This window comes from Mirounga angustirostris, unplaced genomic scaffold (genome assembly GCF_029215605.1).
Source record: "Mirounga angustirostris isolate CCGP_5_RB_7025 unplaced genomic scaffold, mMirAng1.0.hap1 SCAF_9, whole genome shotgun sequence".
In the NCBI taxonomy this organism is placed as follows: Eukaryota; Metazoa; Chordata; class Mammalia; order Carnivora; family Phocidae; genus Mirounga; species Mirounga angustirostris.
The window spans coordinates 19539198-19558875 of NW_026991717.1; the positions used below are offsets into that span (position 1 = coordinate 19539198).

General features: G+C 49.6%; 1 protein-coding gene across 2 annotated transcripts in view; it reads left to right on the plus strand.

Moving 5' to 3' along the window:
• ALDH1A3 (aldehyde dehydrogenase 1 family member A3) overlaps window positions 1-19144 on the plus strand; it is a 37840-nt gene extending 18696 nt beyond the window's left edge. For both annotated transcript variants that reach the window (XM_064569991.1, XM_064569992.1), the window contains 6 exons: window positions 1492-1594; window positions 3975-4159; window positions 9089-9253; window positions 10426-10583; window positions 11419-11493; window positions 17265-19144. In XM_064569991.1, the coding sequence (XP_064426061.1) occupies window positions 1492-1594; window positions 3975-4159; window positions 9089-9253; window positions 10426-10583; window positions 11419-11493; window positions 17265-17337 (759 nt within the window). In that variant the 3' untranslated portion in view covers window positions 17338-19144. The remainder of the gene's footprint in view (window positions 1-1491; window positions 1595-3974; window positions 4160-9088; window positions 9254-10425; window positions 10584-11418; window positions 11494-17264) is intronic.
• Window positions 19145-19678: the final 534 nt, after the last annotated feature.

Below are 19678 nucleotides of genomic sequence, written 5' to 3' on the forward strand. Positions count from 1 at the left end.
CCATTACAATAAGGAAAATGCCCACAATCTGTGGTTGAAGCTCACAAAAAAAGTAAGCTGCGGGAAAGTAGCTACAGAATGATCCCACGAGGAAAAGTGTGTGTGGAGAGAAATAGAAATGGTCTGTAAGGATGCCCAAGAAATTCTTCCCGTGGCCACCTCTGTGCAGGTCCTGGGGCACAGGGGGAAGGGAGACGAACACTTGCCCCCTCTGCCCTGACACACAGCTCTGTGTGGAATTATTTCTAATCTTCTGTGCTTGAGAAAGAAATGAATAAATGCTTCCCAAGCAGCAAGTGTCCCCATCTCCCCACAAATTTAGTCCCTCCAGGAGCCCGAGCTGCCTTCTCCCCCAACAGCCGACTCATCCCGTCTCTGCAGAGACTCCTGAATCCCCTTCTCTGGGTGTCCATAGGGCTGCCCATGGGTCCAGTGGGGTGGTGCCCTCACTGGGCAGCCAACCTCAGGGACAAGAAAGTGGCCTCTGTGGTCCCAGGGATTGCTCAGCCGGCAGGCATCTCCAGAAGGGGATGGGGTGCTTTCCCACCCTAGGTCCCCCTGCTGCATCCAGCCCTGAGAACACACCTCGGCCCCACAAGGAATCGCCAGCTTGTGGTAGACTGGTGTTGCTTCTGTTGCTCTCTGGGGACAATCCCTGTCACGGTGGAACTATTCCAAAGGTCATTCAGTCCATCACCCGGGAGCTGGCCAATTGTTAAAATGCGCTCGCACCTTAGTTTTGGGGAAACAGCCTCAGCCCGAGAAGAGCCCGGCCCTGCCTCTGGCTAGATGTCTGCTCTAAGCGTCCGTGTGCACGTTGGTCTCTTGAGAGTCTCTCCCCAGCTCTGAGTCTGTGGGGCCCGCTGTGTGATGGGCCAGGCCTCGCCTCTGGCAGTGCGTGGAATGATAGGAAAGACCCTCCAGGTACGCGAAGGAGGTTGGTGAGGGGTCCTGTTCCCGCACTGTGTAGCGGTCCTCTCCCTTCGCCCTGGGGAAGCCTCAGTCTTGAGTCTGTTACGGGAGAATTGGCTCCTTCTCCTCCTGAAGGTCAGCTCCTCTATTACCATAACTTTTGGAGGTTCCCTCAGCCATACCAAAGAGCCATGCGAAACCACGTCCCCCAAGCCGCCCCTGGATCCCCTTGAGCCCTTTACCAGACTAGCTGGGCCAGCCTGCCTCCAGGAGGGACAGGCACCGGGACCAGTGAGGAGCAGTCTCTGCCACTAGCCAGCAGTGTGGCTATGGGCGCATCGCTGAGCCTTCCAGGGCTCCCACTCCGCCCCTGTAAGTGGAGCAGCGCGGACCAAGGATTCCAGTGATGTCCAGGTCCGATCCATGAGGAGATGCAGGGGAGGCCGGGGGGTGGGGAGGCAGCCTTAGAGGCCTAAGGCACCTAGGCAAAGAGGCAGGGGAGCCCTAGGCTTGTCCAGAACGTCCCGGCCAGGTCTGGCCCCACCTGAGGTTTCATCTGGTCTGTTTTTTATCCCGAAGGTTGGAAAGTTGGTTAAAGAAGCCGCCTCTCGGAGCAATCTGAAGAGGGTGACACTGGAGCTTGGGGGCAAGAACCCCTGTATCGTGTGTGCTGATGCTGACCGTGAGTCTCTCCCCTTCTGGGCGTTGCTGGGGCTCAGACAGTCCATAAATCTCTCCCTGCTGCCTTGAGCAAGCTCAGAACCAACTGACACACACACACACACACACACACACACACACAAAATGACGATGATTTTCCCACCTTGGGTTGTCCAGCCGTAAGTAGGCAGATGGAGAGCAAGACACCAGCCTTATTGCTCATAGAAAGCTGCCTTGGAGATAAACGCGTCCTGTGTGGGGGCCGAGAGGCTGCCTGTCTCTGCCCTTCAAGATTAAGTCTGCGTTCCCTGTCCGTGCAGAGCTGGGGCCATGAGGAGCAGATCCAGACCTTCCCCAGAGTCCCCCATGCAGGGAGACGGCCAGGAGAGGGAGGAGCAGGGCGAGTGCTCCCCACTCACAAGCATTAATCATTCCCCCCTCCCAGTCAGTATTTCCTAGAGTGCTTTTTGCCTCTCTGAAACTCGAGATGTTCCTTCCTTCCTGACAAATGAGAGGACAGTGGCAGCGGACCCTTAAACATACCCCCCTAGTCTGGATCCTGTCTCTCTCTCCACCACCTCTTCCCTGGGCAAGCAACCCCCGCCCAGTGGCTTGGGGGCAGTTTGTGTCTTGTTAGAGCTTCATGAAACTGTATGCTATTCTTGGCTGCCATGTCCAGAAGAAGGAAGAAGGGGCCACATCGGGCATTCATTCACCTGCGGACAGGGTCAGCCGCCAAAAGGCGTGACTTCCCAGGTACCCTGAAGCACCTTCTAGAACAGCCTCCCCACCTGTCCCCTGGTGCCAGAAATCCCTTTCGTGGAGAACAAAGCTTTCCATTCCACACTCAGATAAGGCGGGCGCTGCAAATATCCCTGAGAAAAACAACCCTACACAATTTCTTGCTAAGGTGTAAAGGACTGATATCACTTCCTGTCTCGGAAGCTGGCTTTCCACGGGAGAGTGAGTGGCCTGGGTGAGGAAGCCAGCTTCAGGGAAGGAGAAGGAAGCCGGGCATGAAGACAGACTGCTCCTTTGTCGCCTGGGCTGGTGCTCCCTTGTAGAAGCATCGATGGTGTTGCCACTGGTTTCTGGAACCACATAGAGCAGTTCTGGGCGTTGCCACATTTGGGGTCCTGAACTCCAGTCCTAAAGAGCCAGCACCCGTTTCCCATTCTTGCGCCACCATGTCTGGGTGCCCGGTCTCCACCTCAGCTCATCCTCTCCCCCCACCAGTGAAAAAAACTGCAGCTAAACCCCAAAACTCCCTCCTGTTTGGGGGCTGGTTTTTATAAGGCTCACAAACGCCCTGCGGAGCCGTGTCCTGCTTCTCCTCCGGGCAGCGCCAGTCCACAGAATCCAATTCTGACAAAACTGGCATCCATGCATGATGTCAGTGATAACGTGCCCCCATCCCCCGACCCACCACTGCAGCCACCACCGCTGGCTCCCATCAGGGCACAGGAAACAAATTAGTTCTTTTGGAGAAGGGGCAGTTTTAAGTTGGCACAGAGAAGGGGGGCAGGTGCAGGGCGGGCAAGATCCTTATGACGCGATCGACTACTACAGGGACTTTCTATGGGAGACCCAGCTCGAAAGCAATGTCTCAGTCCTCCAAGCGGAGGGCAGCATTCCTCCGAGGTGCTCAAAAGCGATGCTGGGTGTCTGGATCGCCTGCCCATGCCCCCTAGGGATGCTTTTTGCCCCGTGCAAAGGAAAGCTGCATTTCTTAAGCTGCCGTGTGCGTGTAGGAGGGCGGTGGGGGTGCAGGAAAAGCAGCTCACTGCGGAGCACTAGAAACCACACTGTGAGCTGTCGGCGATAGCCCACTGAGCATTCTTCGCTGCAAAGCACAGCCCCCAAGGTTTTCCTTACTAAGCACCCTTCTAGTTTTAACTCGATGCCCACTGTCTAGTTCAGATCCAGACCTCCTCGGGCAGAATCGGTGCTTCCTTTTTAACCACATCCTACGTGGAGTAATGTTACTTAATAAGACTTAATAAGCAAAAGAAGCTGACTTAATAGGACTTGATAATGAAGGAAACTCAAGGTGGAATAGCTCTCACCAGTTGGCCTCATCAATGCTTACAGAAGGTTTATTCTATAGAACGTTGGTCCTCCAGAAAGGGAGAGGGGAGGGCTCCAGGAGCAGGTGAACCGGGAATGCAACTCTCTGTGCTCCTCAGCAGAGTAAAGAAGTCCTGCACTGGGGGGCACTGATTTCACCCTACACTGCTTTTTCCCACCCTCTCTGTTGGGAAATGCCGGGAATAAAATGAACTTCTGAAACGCGGCCATTCCAGGGCCTGTTTGCTGGTGCGGGCAGTTAGAGTTTGGGCCGTCACCAGTCCTGCCCTAACGACTTCATGCTTCCTCTTGCCCCCGCCGCCCCCTCCCTCCAGTGGACTTGGCAGTGGAGTGCGCCCATCAGGGGGTGTTCTTCAACCAAGGTCAGTGCTGCACGGCTGCCTCCAGGGTATTCGTGGAGGAGCAGATCTACGCCGAGTTTGTCAGGCGGAGCGTGGAGTACGCCAAGAAGCGTCCCGTCGGAGACCCCTTCGACGTCAGAACGGAACAGGGGCCGCAGGTAACCTACTGATGTGTCAGAACCCGCAGGGGGCTGAACCAGGCAGCCCTTCTGGCCCTGGCCCCTTGCAGCTCTGCTGCTTTTCGATTGATTTCGGGGTCCCTCTCAAAGCAGAGGGGAGGCTGCCTCGCCTTGCCCCTTGCTTTGGTTTAGACACCATCAACGGTACGGGTCCCACTGGGTCTCGATGGGGTTATGAAGCGGGAGTGGACACAGAGGCTTTGCTCTTTGCAGCTGATAATGCCAAGCTCGGGGCCTCGGCAGGAGGGAGGCATTCCCAGTTCCTAAGGCCCTATGCCTGCACCCTCCAGCCAAGAGGACCGTCCAGTCTCTGAGCCACTAGGATCCCCAGAAGAGAGACTCAGGCAGAGGCTGTCTTACCTGGCCAGTCTCCTTGCAGAAGAGGGGTTGTAACCTTGGCCGAAAGGCAGCGAAGTAAAGGCGGAGGCTAAGTACCTCGAGCCCACAGTCTCAGCCTTCAGGCCCTCCCTGGAGCTCACGTGCGCTATAGGACAAGGTGACCGTCAGAAACCAAAGAATCCCAGTGGAGAGGGAGTGGGGAGGGCTCAGGGAACAGGGCTGCATCTCTGGGCAGGAGGAACACGTCTCCAGAGGCCTGGATTTCGAAACTAACGACGGGATGAAAATGATTATAACCGCGGGGTTTAATAACCTCTTTAAAAGGGCACATCCTGTATCACTTTCTTACTAATTATGCAGTGCAGCGGATGGATAAATATTTAAAAGAGGGCAGCCTGACCATCCCACGCATTATTGAAATGGAGCTCGACAGCAACCCACTTTGCTTGGAGCTGAAGTCCTGCCCCAGCCACGAAGTTGCAAATCACATGTCCAGACTCACCTACTTGTGTCCATCTCGGGAGCTCGCTGCTTCCCCGCTGCATTGGCACCACATGTTTACACGGGAAGCCACGCAAGTTTGGCTCTGTGACTTTGTGAAAGTCCCAAGCTCCTGCCAAACCTCACTTTCCTCGTCTGGAAAATGGGAGTGATGGATAAATATTGCGAATATTTCAAGGCACCTAATAAGTCTTTATTTTTTAAAGGCGGGGTAGGGGGGAGCATTCAATGACAGGCTCCCCGATCCAGGTGGCCAAAAATGTGCATGACTTCAGGCCACGTCGATCAGGTCTTGCTTAACCATCCCATGGGGATGTCCTGGCTGGGGAAGGGGGAGGACCACGTGGAAAAGGTGCATTTCTGGCCGCCGTGCCCATCCTTGCCTTGCCCCAGCCCACATGCACTGCGGCTCCGATGCCACGTGACCCTGGTGGAGAGAAGCATCCCCTCTTGTGGCCAAAACTCCCCCCCCTGCCAGACCTCAACTCCAAACCCAGTGGCCAGTGACACGAAGTTGTCTAGTGGCCTTGGTTGGATTTCCGGTCTGAATGCAAACATGGCCACAAGCCATTATCAAATCCACCGTGATTGTAAAGCTAATCCAGACTCCGTGGGAAATATGCGAGCTGATCGCATACTAAGGAAACCTTTCACCCCATCATTATTCAGAAGTTTCTTTCCAAGGCTCCGGGCTTGGCTTTTGAAGCCAGATACAGAACTCTCTTCCAAGAGAGCAGATCCAAGCCGAATGGGTGTTGATTTCATCGGTGCTTTTCATGCAGCAGCTAGAAGTCCTTTTGAAAGCTCACTTAAGCCGCCTAACCTCAGCATATTATTTTAGGACGCTGTTGGGTCTTTTTCTCCCAAAGTGCTTTTTCATCTACGGTAATAAGATTTTTACTCAGAGAGGATTTACAGCTGTCTAAATAGTCCTGTCTGTCTCCTGCCTGTATAACAGCTCGCTGACCTAGATCGGTGTCCACTGCAGGCAGTCGCCAGCCGAATGCTCCAGAATCTTTCAGGTTTATTTGGCAACTGAGCAATGAGGCGCATAAACGCTGCGCAAGCCACCGGGTGGGGGCAGGATCCGATGCCCTCTTCAGCAGAGCCAAGTGCAGCTTCCGACCTGTCCTTTGGGGTCTGTCTGACTCTGTCCCTGGTGGTGTGCCCAGCCGTGTCCTTCACTTCTGGAAGGTTCTCCTTCCAGCACTGGAAGGCACCAGCTGACTTTTCTTGGGGGATTATTAGATTGAGACAATGTGTTCACATGGACTCATCAGGAAGAGTGGAGTCTGGATATGCAGGCTTTCCACGGGGACCCAGCACTGCAGGTAGAAAATGGTCACAGCCACTCAGGACCTGTATTTGGTGAAGCCCTACAAGCCCTCTTGGCCTCCAGGGAGGAGGAAAGGGCAGTCCTGGAACTTTTAACCCAAGACTTGGTTCACCCAGAGAGAAGTTGAGAGAACCTTGAGATATTACTAGAATCTGTGGTGTTGTTTGAATTACTTTTTTAGGTGGGAGTACATTCACAGGGGTTAAAACCCAGAACACATAGAAAGGTCAGTCGAGAAAAGGCTTTCTTCCATCCTCCCCCCTCCATTCATAAGCCTGGTTCTTAACCTTCCCTCCATGGGTATCCACGGTCGTAGTTTCTCATGTATCCCTCCAAAACTTCTTTATGGATATATAATCAAATATGAATATGTATTCTCATTTCCCCTGTTTTTACCCAAAAGATAACTGTGATATCTATCCTGTTTTACACCTTGGTTTTTGTGCCCTCGTTAGAAACTTGGAAGAGCTTTCCATACCACAGGTCATGAGAACCTGCCTCATTCTTTTTCATATGTAAACAGAGTTCAGCCCTACGAATTCACCAGAATTCAGATAACATGTTCTGATAAACGCGTGGGTGTGTGCGGTTATGCACAATGTCTCGGAGTACATCATTTTGCACACGCAGGAAATCCGTGGGACACAGTCCTCAAGTGGGATTCCTGAGTGGGAGCCCATTTGTAATTTCTCTAAGTGTTGCCAAATTACCTTACAAGAGGATCAACCAACCTATGTTCCTACCAGCTTCGTATGGGCTTGTCTGTTTCTCCAGCCATACTGACAGAGCATGGATTTTGCCCATCTGATGCCCATCTGATGCCCATCCGATCACTTGGTTTTAATATGCATGTATGTCTTGGGGCGCCTGGGTGGCTCAGTCATTAAGCATCTGCCTTCGGCTCAGGTCATGATCCCAGGGTCCTGGGATCGAGCCCCGCATCGGGCTCTCTGCTTCGCGGGAAGCCTGCTTCTCCCTCTCTCACTCCCCCTGCTTGTGTTCCCTCTCTTGCTGTGTCTCTCTCTGTCAAATAAATTAAAAAAATATATATATGCATGTATGTCTTATGATGACTAAGGCAAAACATCGTATCACGTTTAAAAGCCACTGGTAGTTTCTTGTCTATCAACTGCGCATGTGCTGTGCCTATTTTTCTCTTGTATCGCTGGTCATTTTTCTTACACTTCCAAGAACTCTTGAAATGTGAGGGAGATTAGCTCCCTTTCTATGATATGACTCGTCAGGTTTTCTCCAGTTTGTGCTTTTGCCTTTGACTTTGTTTACACGACGCCTTTGCCTTTTTCTTTACAACACACTCAAATTTATCAATCTTTTCTTTTTGGTTTCCGGATTTCACGTCATAAAAAGACCATCAGCACCCCATGTTTAGAGAGGCTTTTTCCCCACATGAGAGAATTTGAAAACTTCCATTTTTCACGGTTAAAGTTTTGATCTGTTTGGAATTTATGCTGGTACAGGTGTGAGGTATGGATCCAACTTGGAATTTCAACACTGGATCCACACGTCAGGAGATGACTGGTCCAGTGACTTGTATGGTTTGTGCCCACCGGTTCTGAGAAAGCTAGCCTGCCCCTCAGGAACAGACAGGCATCCAAATACACCACTGGGTTTGCTTGGTTGTTTGTTTGTTTGTTTTTAATTTTATTTAAAGTTGTTTTAATGAAACCAGTTTTGTTTTTTTTTTATCTAAAAAGCTCAGTTATAGCAAACCTATCAAAACTCTGTCTCTCTCAGCCAAAGGGAGGGGACTAGCAACAGGGTCATGGTCAAGAACAGGGCACTCATGGATTCAGGAAGAAGGACCATTGGGGATGGGGAGAGCACTTCTTCCCTTGAGTACAGTCTCCCCAAAAGGGTGCCCTTTGACAGCTGGTTGAGTGCCTTGTCTATAAGCAGAGTATTAGGCAGGGGGAGGGGGAGTACAGGGTGCACTCTGGCTCAGGAGATCCCTAGACAAGATGGCAGAAGGCAGAGCCTTCCTGATGATCTGGCTCCTCACCAACAAGGAAAGCTCATCCATCTCACCTTCAAGCTCACGCCACTCTATTTCCAGGGCAGCTGGGTAAGATGGTCAGCTTTCCTTCTCCCTTCTCCTCTGCACCATGGATGGACAATTCCAGTAACTAGCACCCTCATCCATCGTGCCCTATGAGAAGGGAGCAAGGTTTCCAGATAACCTTTGTGACACTCAGTAGATTGGAATTCAAATAAGCAAAGAAGATTTTTTTAGCATAAGCATATCCCAAATAAGGAAAGACTTTTTAGCATAAGCGTATCCCAAACACTATGCTTATGCTAAAAAAGTCTTTGTCTTTCAAAAATGCAAATTTAACTGGGTGCCCTGTGGTTTTATTTGCTAAATCTGGCAACCCTGGAAGGATGCAAAGAGTTGGGAGAGCAAAGTGACCACTTCAGTTCTTGTTTCATTCATGGATTTGCTTAACAGCATGGAAGAGGGCAGTGGTATGAACAGACCGTACACCTGGAGAGGATGAGGAGAGCCTATCTCCCCATCTCTCCCCTGCTCCAAAGAGCCTAGACTTGTGCATCGGAGGAATATTTGCATGCAAGGCACATCTGTCCCATGAATTATGAGTTGGCAAGAACACTTAGGGGCGGGACAGCTGATCATGGGAAAGCCCACTGGACCCATCAGATGGCAGCCACTGCCCCGAAGGAACCCAAGCTGTACTTCTCCTTGTGTTTTGCAGATTGACCAAAAGCAGTTCGACAAAATCCTTGATCTGATCGAGAGTGGGAAGAAGGAGGGAGCCAAGCTAGAATGTGGGGGTTCAGCCATGGAAGACAGGGGGCTCTTCATCAAACCCACTGTCTTCTCAGAAGTTACTGACACCATGCGCATTGCCAAAGAGGAGGTACTGGGGGCTGCAGGAAAAGCTTCATCCCAAGGGGACTCTTGTGGGGTGTGGGGGGTGAGAGGAGTGGGTGTCACAAACAGAAGTCTTCTCTAGGGCTCAGGGACCCCAGAAGTCTTTGTGAGGGGAGTGTTTTCCTTTCTCCTATGGCCTTCTTCCTCTCCTTTGGGGTCCTGAGAGAAGCCATCTTGCCTATCTGCCTTTGGGAACCCCAAGCACTGTATAGCAGAGTTTGTCCTAAACCCCCCATTTTCCATGCATCTCTGAGGAGCGACAGTCCCTCTTCTGTCTTCTAACACATTCTTGGGGTGGCGCATCGTGGAGGCTTCTTGCCACCAGTGGGTTATACCAGTGGATTCACGGCCCAAGGCTGCCTTCACGGCCCCTAGACTGAACTAAAACAACGGGTGTGTTCATTCAAAGAACACATTGTGGCTGGAATTCTCTTTGAAGTTTTCCATCAGGAGCATCCTTGAAAATGGTGGAAATTGAGGAGACCCCCATAAGAGTGGGATTCTAACTCTGTCTTTCAATCTCACCGTTAATCCGGATGGACACTTGTTCCCACCTAGGGCCCCGGGTGGTTGGACGCTGGGCTGTGGTCTTTTGGGACTCGAGAGAAAGTGAATCACTGCTGAGTACTTCCTGTGTGGGTATTTTATAGACTTTCTCCTAGAGACTTTTATGGGGTTTTTATTTTTGTTTTACATAGCAAGGAACAGTGTCTCCCTCCCTCCCTCCCCTGGGAGTTGTTAGGGAGACAGTTTAAGGCATCCTCGTTGATGGAAAACGTCCCACCAAGAGGTCGGGGCACACGGTCCTACAGCTATGCCCCTCAAACACCCTCAGCAATAACTTTCCAAGGAAAACTTGCAAAGTTTTGTCTTGTGTGCACGTCAGAGGGCTGGGGCTTCTCAGAAGCCCTGATGACACTAAGAGAGAGAAGCCTGAAACGTGCTTTCAGTTGGTATTTTAAGTTTGGTTTAATCGTAATCCTTCCCTTCAGATGTCAACCGTCGAGTAGCTTAAAAGATCTCTGGAGGTTCTTTTGTCCCCAGTCCTCATTCCTCACGCGTGTGAGCACTCTGGGTAAAACGAAGTCGGTGCTGGCTCAGAGCGGATGCCCCTCCTTCAGACGCACCTCTCACTGCCCTTCTTGCAATTCTTCGTAGATTTTTGGACCGGTGCAGCCAATACTAAAGTTCAAAAATATCGAAGAAGTGATAAAAAGGGCAAATAGCCTTGAATATGGACTCACGGCAGCCGTGTTCACAAAAAACCTCGACAAAGCCCTGAAGCTGGCTTCTGCCTTGGAGTCCGGAACTGTCTGGTGAGTAGCAGATGTGTGTCTTTCGGCTCTCCTGAGCTTCTGGCTTGCTAGCCTCATGGCCCTTCTACGGACAGCTTCCAGTCACATCATCTGGGCCAAGGGCTGCCTTAGAGCTGTGCTCCGTCCTCATGACCACCTCTGAGATAAGCACCATCGTTGTGTCTATTTTACAGGGGAGGACATGGGGACACAGAGAGACTGGGTGATTGGCTTAGGGTCACACAGCTAGTACGTGGCAGAGCAGAGCCCAGAGCCAGCCAGCCAGCTCTGGTACCCCTGCTCCGGACCAGAGAGTTGTGCTGCCCCTTGGACTCCACTCCCTCCACCTTTATTTTTTTATTCTGACTCTAAAAGCAGTGCCTGGTCTTGTTCAAAGTGAGGACCCAAGTCCCTGCTTCACCAGGCATCCTGCAGATGACATTATCCTCCCTGGAAAGATGATAATGCTGATAAATATAAATCGGGGCTCAGAGAGGCTGAGTAGCAAGCCCAGAATCCTTAGAGCCAAGAAGCAGGAGAGCTTTGAGGTCAGGTCTGGTGCATTTCAAAGCTAAATCTTAGTCCCCAGTGCCGCAGTTTCCCTTTCCTTTCTTCTCACCTTGACATTCCCTCCTATCCCAGCGAAAAGTTTTATGCTTAGGAATATTCAAATTTTAGCTTCTGGTGGGAAGAATGAGAAGGCAGAAGTTGAAAACGCGCTGTTTGCATTATTAAAACTTTGACGAAAAGTCATTCTCTAGGCGAGGGTCTGCTTCAAGCCCCTGCGAGCCGGGACACCCATGACCCGGGTGGGTCTTCCCCAGGTAATCGTGAGCATCTGTCGTTCTTCCTCTAGGATCAACTGCTATAATGCCATCTACGCACAAGCACCCTTTGGTGGCTTTAAAATGTCAGGAAACGGCAGAGAACTGTAAGTATCTGTTACCGCATGCCTGCCGGCAGGTGAACAAAACACACACTACGTTCGCAGGGTGGGCGGGGGGCATTCACGCCAGGCCACTGACCTTGCCCCGCGCCCCTGTGTTGTCAGGCCAGATCGGCCATGTCAGGAAGGCGGGTGGCCCTTTCCCTCTGGGGCTGCGAGGGATCCCTCTCATCCCCTGTCTCCCTCCCGCCTTCCCACTCCTGCCGCCCTCCACCCTCATCCTCACACCGCGCTCCTTCCAGCCCCAGGACCAACTTCTAGCCTCAGCTTCCGTGTCCTCCCCAGCAGCTACCACACATGGGGGTGTTCAGTAGACATCTGGCACAGGCTTCCCACATGAGGGCAGGGGCGGAACTGGAAAAGTGCACTTTTTGCTAGGCTCACACAAACCCCAGCCCTCCGCAAGGAAAATGGGCTCTCTCCCAGGTCGGGCTCTGGCCCTGGCTGCCCCACTAGCAGAAGCTCTACGGACAGACTCGGGGCTACTCTGACTCCTTCTCGGTGCCTCTGTGGGAGACATACTGCCATGTCCTCTGTGGCCCCATCAAATCCACCGCGTACTCCTAAAGGGTCGCTTTCTATCTTGCCCGCTGGGAAGATGAACTCCGTAGGCGTAGACTCATGGACAGGCCTTCTTGTGTCTGGCCCAAGATAAAAGGTCCAGGCACAGAGCTGGACAGAGCGTTCCGGGAGTGGACACACTGTAGTTTCCAGCTGGACGAGGCCTTCTCTCCCACGTCCTTCTTGGTGGTGCTTGGCGTTTTATTAGCCTTTGTGGCAAACAGCTTGTGGGATCCATCTTCCCAGGAGGACCATCTGTGACAACTGCAGACTGCTCCTGGAACATCTCAGAGGGCCCCGAGCTCTTACTCTTAGTTAAACAGTTTGTGTTATTTATATACAAATGCATTACCTCGTTCTTGTTTGTATGTCGTCCAGTGGGAGCACTCAGATGCTTCCCCTCGGCTTGGGCAGCTCCCCTTCCAGATTCTTCATAAAGATGTTATGAGAGAATGGGGCTGGCTTCCCTCCCTGAACAAATGCTTTTGACCCGTCTCCACGGAACTGGGGTCCCTTCCCCCATCTTGGTCTTTCTTTCTAATCCATTCCTGAGTCATGGCAAATATGCTAGAAACATCTGAACATCTGAGTAAAATATGTCCATTGGTGTCCCTCTAATTCCTATGACTCGTTTCCCTTTCAGGGAACCTCAGTAAATTCTCAGCCATGAAAACCCTTTGCAGAAATCATGTTTCATCCCCAGATGGCTTGTTTGTGTTCTGTTCTAGGAGCCTCTGCTTCATTTTCTTTTTACATCCTCCTGCTTGAGAGAGACATGAGGCCTGGGCTGGGGTCACCTGGGTCCCTGTCAGAGCCTCCCCACAGCTGTAGTACTCATGACCACTGGCACGTGCTGGGCACAGACCCTGCCAGGCTCTGTGTGAGCACTTTGCATGTGTCCATTCATGCCACGCTCACGACAGTCCACGAGACGGTGTCTTACTTTGTTCTGCTTGCTCCACCAGAATACCACAGACGGGGTGGCTTAAACAAGAGACACTGGTTCCTCACAATTCTGGAGGCTGGAAGCCTGAGGTCGAGGTGCCAGCAGATGTGGGGTCTGGCGAGGGCTCCCCTCCTAGTTCACAGAAGGCTGTTCTCACCATGTCCTCGCATGGTGGAGGGGCTGAGGGAGCTCTCTGGGGGTCTCCTTTATAGGGACGCTTATCCTTTTCATGAGGGCTTCCAACTCTCCTAACCTAACCACTTCCCAAAGGCCTTGCCTCTTAATACCTTCCCATTGAGAGTTGTAGGGCTTCAGTGCATGAATTTTTGGTGGACACAAACATTCGGTCCATAGTAGATGGCTACTACCACTAACTGCCCTTGTTTCTGGGTGAGGAAACCCAGGGGTGCCGGGGAGGTTCCATGCCTTTCCCGGGTCACACTGCCAGTAAGTGACAGAGGTGGGGTTGAATCCTTGGACCCACCACACCATAACACCTCGCCAAACGGGGGTGTCACCTCTGTAAGCCACGTGGACTGAAGCCAGCCAGGGCATACGTGGTCATTTGTCTCTCCTGATCAGCTGCCTTCAACCAGGCAGGTCATGACCGCTCGAGGGGGACCCGGAACCCCACACGGTCCTCCTCCCAGAGGCCAGGCGTGGCCTCCTGCTACAGCAAGAATTTTGGGCCGCACACAGACGGCCTTGGAGGTCCAAGCTGCAGGAAGGGTGCTTGGGGCCCGCCTGACTTCCAGTGTGTACTGACTCACACCACCTATGGTTTATTGCTTTCCTCACCTGTGTCATTCTGTCTCCCTTCCCCGCCCGACCGCCCCGACCGCCCTTCCAGGGCCTCAGCACCCCCACCTGGCGCAGAGCACAGCCTGGGTCTCATCCCCACAGCCGGGACTTTTTTCAATGTGTTTTTTGTTTTTTACCCTTGGCATATATTTCCCCAAGGCTTTTCATAAAGCACTTTAACATAATTCACACGGAGCCTGGACACTGACTTGAAAACCAATTTCCATTCTCACTGGTCTCTGATTAATGCCTTCATGTCGCATCCAGTTCTCCTTTTGTATGCTGGAGCACGGTGCGGGGGATTCCGTGGTTTTCCCCAGCCCAGGCCGCCTGGACCCGGCTGGCTCTCTGCCGCCCACCCACAGGCCCCTCCGGGCATCTGCTCCTGCGCACGTCTCGGGCGGAAGCCTCCAAGTTCTCTTCCTCCTGGACACTTTTCTTGCTGGTCTTGCGGTAACAATGACAACAAACAACAACAAAAATCCACACAATCCACACAAGATGTGTGGGAAGTGAGGCCTCCCTTCACGGATCCTCAATCCCGTTTGTTAGAGATAACCACTGTTCCATCACCCATTTTGTTCATTTGTTCACTTAGCCAATATTTAATGAGGACCTTTAGGGCACATGCTGGGTTCTGAGCCCAGAGCAGTGATCACCCCTCCCCCTTCCAACATTCTGGTGAGGTCGGATGGAGAAGGGCTGGGCTCATGGATGGCCTTGAGCGCCAAGACCGTCATGACTGGGCAAGAAACCCATTAGGAGACACCGCAGTGGGTCGAGTAAGAGCAGCAAGAACTTGAACTTTGGCAGTGATTGCAAGAATAGGAAGAATAAGGTGATTCGTGTACTTCATCTTACAGGAATGGTTTAAGACTGGACTGTATTAGTTAATGGGCTAATTCGCCGAACATGCTTTCATCATTTGGTTTACTTTTCTTTAGGAAGTTGATAAATCATTAACTACCTTGAATTTTTAACAGCGCACACTAGATGCTCACTTTTAGAATTACTGGGCATTTTCTTTGCATACAGTGGATGTACGTATGTGCATTCTTTTCTGTTTCAAATGAAATGGGAGCAAACTACTTTGTGGTCTTGAGAATGGGCTTTGGATATGCCTCTATTCTTTTTATTAAGGGTCTCCCGTGATGGACTTTTGTGTTATTTCCAAGGGCTTTTGCTATTACAAACCATGATTCTTCCTTGTGCATAAATCTTTATGCACTAGTGGGAGATTGTTTTCAGAATAAATTCCTAAAATTGGGTAATCTGCCGCATGAAAAATGAGCTCCCACTGGGTGTTATGCACAAACAATGAATCATGGAACACTACATCTAAAACTAATGACGTAATGTATGGGGATTAACATAACAATAAAAAAAGAGAGAAGGTGAAAAATGAGCTCCCACTCCTTTGGTTTGCAAGTCTTTTATTGTGAGGGTGTTGAGCATATTTTTCACACTTACTGGTAATCTGTGTTTGTTTTTCTGTGAACTGACTATTCATGCCCTTTGCTGATTTTTCCTTTTGATTGTGGGGTTTTTTACTTGGTTTTTAAGAGCTCTTTGTATATGAAGGAATACGGCACTGTTTCTCACACAGTGTTGTGAATGTAATTTTTTTCTAGTTTCTCATTTGTTTTGGGGGGGTTTTGAAATGGATTTTCCGCTCCACAGAAGTTGAATTCACCATTCTGCATATGGCTTTTATATTTTGTGTTATGTTTAGAAAAGATTACAAAATACTTCACTCATTCTCACGGGTTCTTGAACTATTTGTTTTAAGGAACTACCAAAAAAAATCCCAGTGACATATTAATTAAGAGATAATAATATTACTTTCTACTCTTTATTTTTTACCTGTACACACAGCTCTATAATAAATCATCTCCAATCGTTATAACGACAAGGAGGTGATGGTACGCCCATTTTAAAGATCATGAGTTGGAGGCTTAGGGAAGGCTAAGGACCTGCCTACATAGGTCTAAGCCAGTGGTTCTCCAATTTGAGCTGTATCAGAATCCTCTGGCTTGTTAAAACACAGATTTCTGGGCCCCACTGCAATAGGTGTATTAGTTTTTTATAAAACAACATGAATGTATTACCTAATACAGTTCTGTAGGCTAAAAATCTGACGGTCTCACTAAGTTGAAATCAAGGCATGCGCAGGGCTACAGTCCTTTCTGGGGACTCTAGGGAGGGAATATGTTTCCTTGCCTTTTCCAGCTTCTAGAGGCTTCCCACATTCCTTGGCTGGTGGTCCCTTCCTCTATGCTCAAAGGCAACACTGTTCCAGCTCTCCAAACCTGCTTCTGTAGTCTAATTTCCCTCTGACTCTCTTCTTCTGCCTCCCTTTTACCCTCTTAAGGATCCTTATGATACTTCAGGCCCACCCAGATAATCCAGAATAACCTCCGTATTTTAAAGCCAGTTAATTGGCAACTTTAATCCCATCTGCAACCTTAATCCCCCTTTGCCGTGTAACCTAACCGGTTCGGAGGATTGACGAGGAGGCATTATTCTGTCAACCCCAGTACCTCAGGGGCAGGGTAGGGGCCTGAGAATCTGCATTTTGTGCAAGGTCTGAGATGTTGCTGAGGCTCTGAGACCACACTTGAGAACCACGGACTGAAGGGATGACATGGGACTCTACAGACCCTCCAGTGGCCACCTCAATTTCTACCTCTTTTCCCCAACAAGGACACATTTTTATTTACTTAACAGCAGAGCAAGTGTTGTGGAGGCATTTATTTATTTATTTATTTTTTCCCCACGATACGGAGGCATTTAAACATACCCAAAGCCATATCTCAGTTCTGGGAAGGGGAGCTGCCCTGACGATGGCCCATGACACCTGAGAAGGGTCACTGGGCTCTGCAAGATGTAAAGAAGGGACAGATACCAAAGAGGCGAACTCAAAGGTCGTGGTCCCCCACTTGTGTCCGGTCTGTGCTAATGTCTGCCCCCCTCGCTGCTCTGGGCTGGCTTACTCCTTTTACAACTGGTCGCCAGCTGTGGGCTCTGAGGTCAACTCCAGGCCCTCCGTGTCCCTGTTCCTTGTGGATCCTCTGGCCACATCCCCTGCTCCCCTCCTTGTTCACCCACGTGGGCCCTCTTCTCACTCTCTACTCCCCACCCAGGGAATCCACCTCTTTTTCTCGCCCCCCTCATCCCTTTCATCCATTAAAGGCAAACACTTAGTCCTTCTGAATATTTCCAAAGCATCACACATCAAAACACTTGATATTTAAACTGAAGTTACTTAAATGCACTAACGGTGTGATGCTCGTGGCTATTCCCTTATTAAGTCATCACATTCTGACTCTTTGCACCGACTCCAAACTGCCCAACAGAGTAATTGACCAATCAAGCGTTAGACCACAGTTGGCAACGAAAGGCGAGGTGACATGCCCGTTTTACGTTCTCCTCTTTCCTGTGATCGCAGTGGTGAATATGCGTTGGCTGAATACACAGAAGTGAAAACTGTCACCATCAAACTTGATGACAAGAGCCCCTGAAGGAAAGGTGGGCTCCTTCCTCAAACCTTTGACAGCTGAATGTGGCAGATGGAACTCTGCCGAAGAACACCTGCATTTCCCGCCTCCCCGGGTTACTCTGCTCTGGAGACTTTAAATCTACTGGATTTGAACGATTTCAGTTTTCCTCTCACACTCCTGTTTCATTGACCAATATGTTGTGTATGTGGCATTGAAGTCCTGCCTGGGGATGGAGCTAGGGGCCACTTCCGTTTTTCCCTTCCAACCAGGTCCCCCAGGGACAGTGAAGAGGCTCAGGGCGAGGCCAACAGGAAGTGGTATTTGAAGTCTCCAGCGGTCACTTAAAAATGTTTTGCCGACTCTGACTCCAATAAGAACTTGGAAAAAAGCCCGGCTTGTTCTGCAAACAGGGCCCTGCATCTGTGGCCTCCTCGGGGTTACCTGCCCACAGAACAAGCCCCTCCTACCAGTTAGTGGGAAAGAAACAGGACTAAGTTCAAAACAAAACAAAAACAGGATTGTGAGGATCCAGTGTGGGGAGCTTTGGGGAAGCAAGTACCATGGAAAGGTACTGAAGGACTTGGGTGTGAAAGGGCGTGGGTCTTCAAGGACTGCTTCTTGACATTGACCACAGGACTCAGCTTAAAACCAAAACTCCTTTTGGAATATGACCGAATCAACGGCCAGCTTGCTTATCTAAAACTATGTCACGGTCTACCTTAACCAAGGCACTTTCTCAGGCAGAGAACATCCCTAGTGTTTCCATCACTGCTGAGGACCCGGTACTCTGACATGACAACAGCTTGGCAACTGCGTTTTACAAACCAGAGCCATAATTCGCTTTTACAAATTATGAATTTCTACCACTTGCATTAATGGTTTCTGATCAGCCTGTGTAGCTCTTTTTGTCTCCAGTTTGGTTATCTATTTTAGATTAGCAAAACATACGCAACTGGAAAGGCTGTTGTTTTAATACAGCTTGGTTTTTTAAAGTCCTATTTTGATGTCAATGATTAATTAACAAATAACACCCAGACTCCATGGAAGATCTGGGTCTCCTACTAAAGTGGCCTGAGTACTGCACTAACATGTTGTGAATTTTTCTTTTCCTCTTTATATGTGCAAACGCTGTGCAATCCCAAGTTTTAAAGTGCTCCCCTGATCACGCTTTTAAAAAACAAAACCAAACGTAATTGCGTTATTTGGATACTTTCATTGTTATTAACTAGTTACTTTTCTGATGGTGCTTATATTTGGGAATTAAATTATGTTTATAGGATTAAATTGGGGGAGGGCAATAATAAAATAAACATCAAAACCAGTGTATGGATGAAAGAAAGTCCTACATGGAATGGGGTTGTCATTCTTGTCAGAAATAGGCAATATGCAATTCACCTTCTCTACATCAGTTAACACTTATCACTTAAACTGTCGGCTAAGTCAGGAGTTGACTTCATACACTGAATTTTCGGGATTTTATCTCAAGCAACTATAGACATTAACCTTGATAGTAATAAATACATTAGAGGGTTCTTATTCTCTCATTGTACAATGCTGCCTTTAATATGAAATGCTACATTATTTATAACTGGTATAGTTAATGTATCTTTTTATAGTTGTAAGTAAACAGAGGTGGTATATTTAACCTTCTGTAATATACTGTATTTAGAAATGGAAATCTATATAGTATTAGATTTCACTTCTTTTAAGGTTTATTCCTGTGGTATGGTTTCAAAAAAAAAATCTATTGGCCTCGGAATTCTGACCCCAACTACAGATCGCGTCTGGCAATACAACAATGATAAAATAAAATCGGATATTTGACAAACATTACGTTTTTTCACTTAACGATGAAACTCGTTGTAATTCTGTGGCTGACCTTTCTCTTTCTCAGAGCTTCTGTACAAAATGGCTTGTAATAAAGCAGTATTGATAGCTGAGGATTCAAATTCAGCATTTAGTCTGAGCGTGAAACCCACTGGTTTGAAGGTTGAGCAGGCAGGGAGCTCGGCCTCAGAGGCTCCGCATCTTAGTTGGTGAAGCGTAAGCTGTCACCTAAGCTGCCCGAGTGTCCTTTTACTAGTGAGCGGGTGAGTCCGGAAAATGGTGGGGAGGATTGCACAGGGTTTTAGGGAAAATATTGCATCCTGCTATTGTGTGCACACGTTTCCATTTTTGTCACAGGGATCTAGGTGTTTGGGTTTAGCCTACCTTAAGTTTCTAAGAAGCCTCAATCACCAAGCCGTGAGCTGACGCTGAGGTTGGATCAAGAATATCCCTTGTACTTGGTTAGGTTCATCGAGTTGCACCTGTGTATTTGATGTTAATCATCCATGATCACTCTGACTATGGGGCAGCGAGG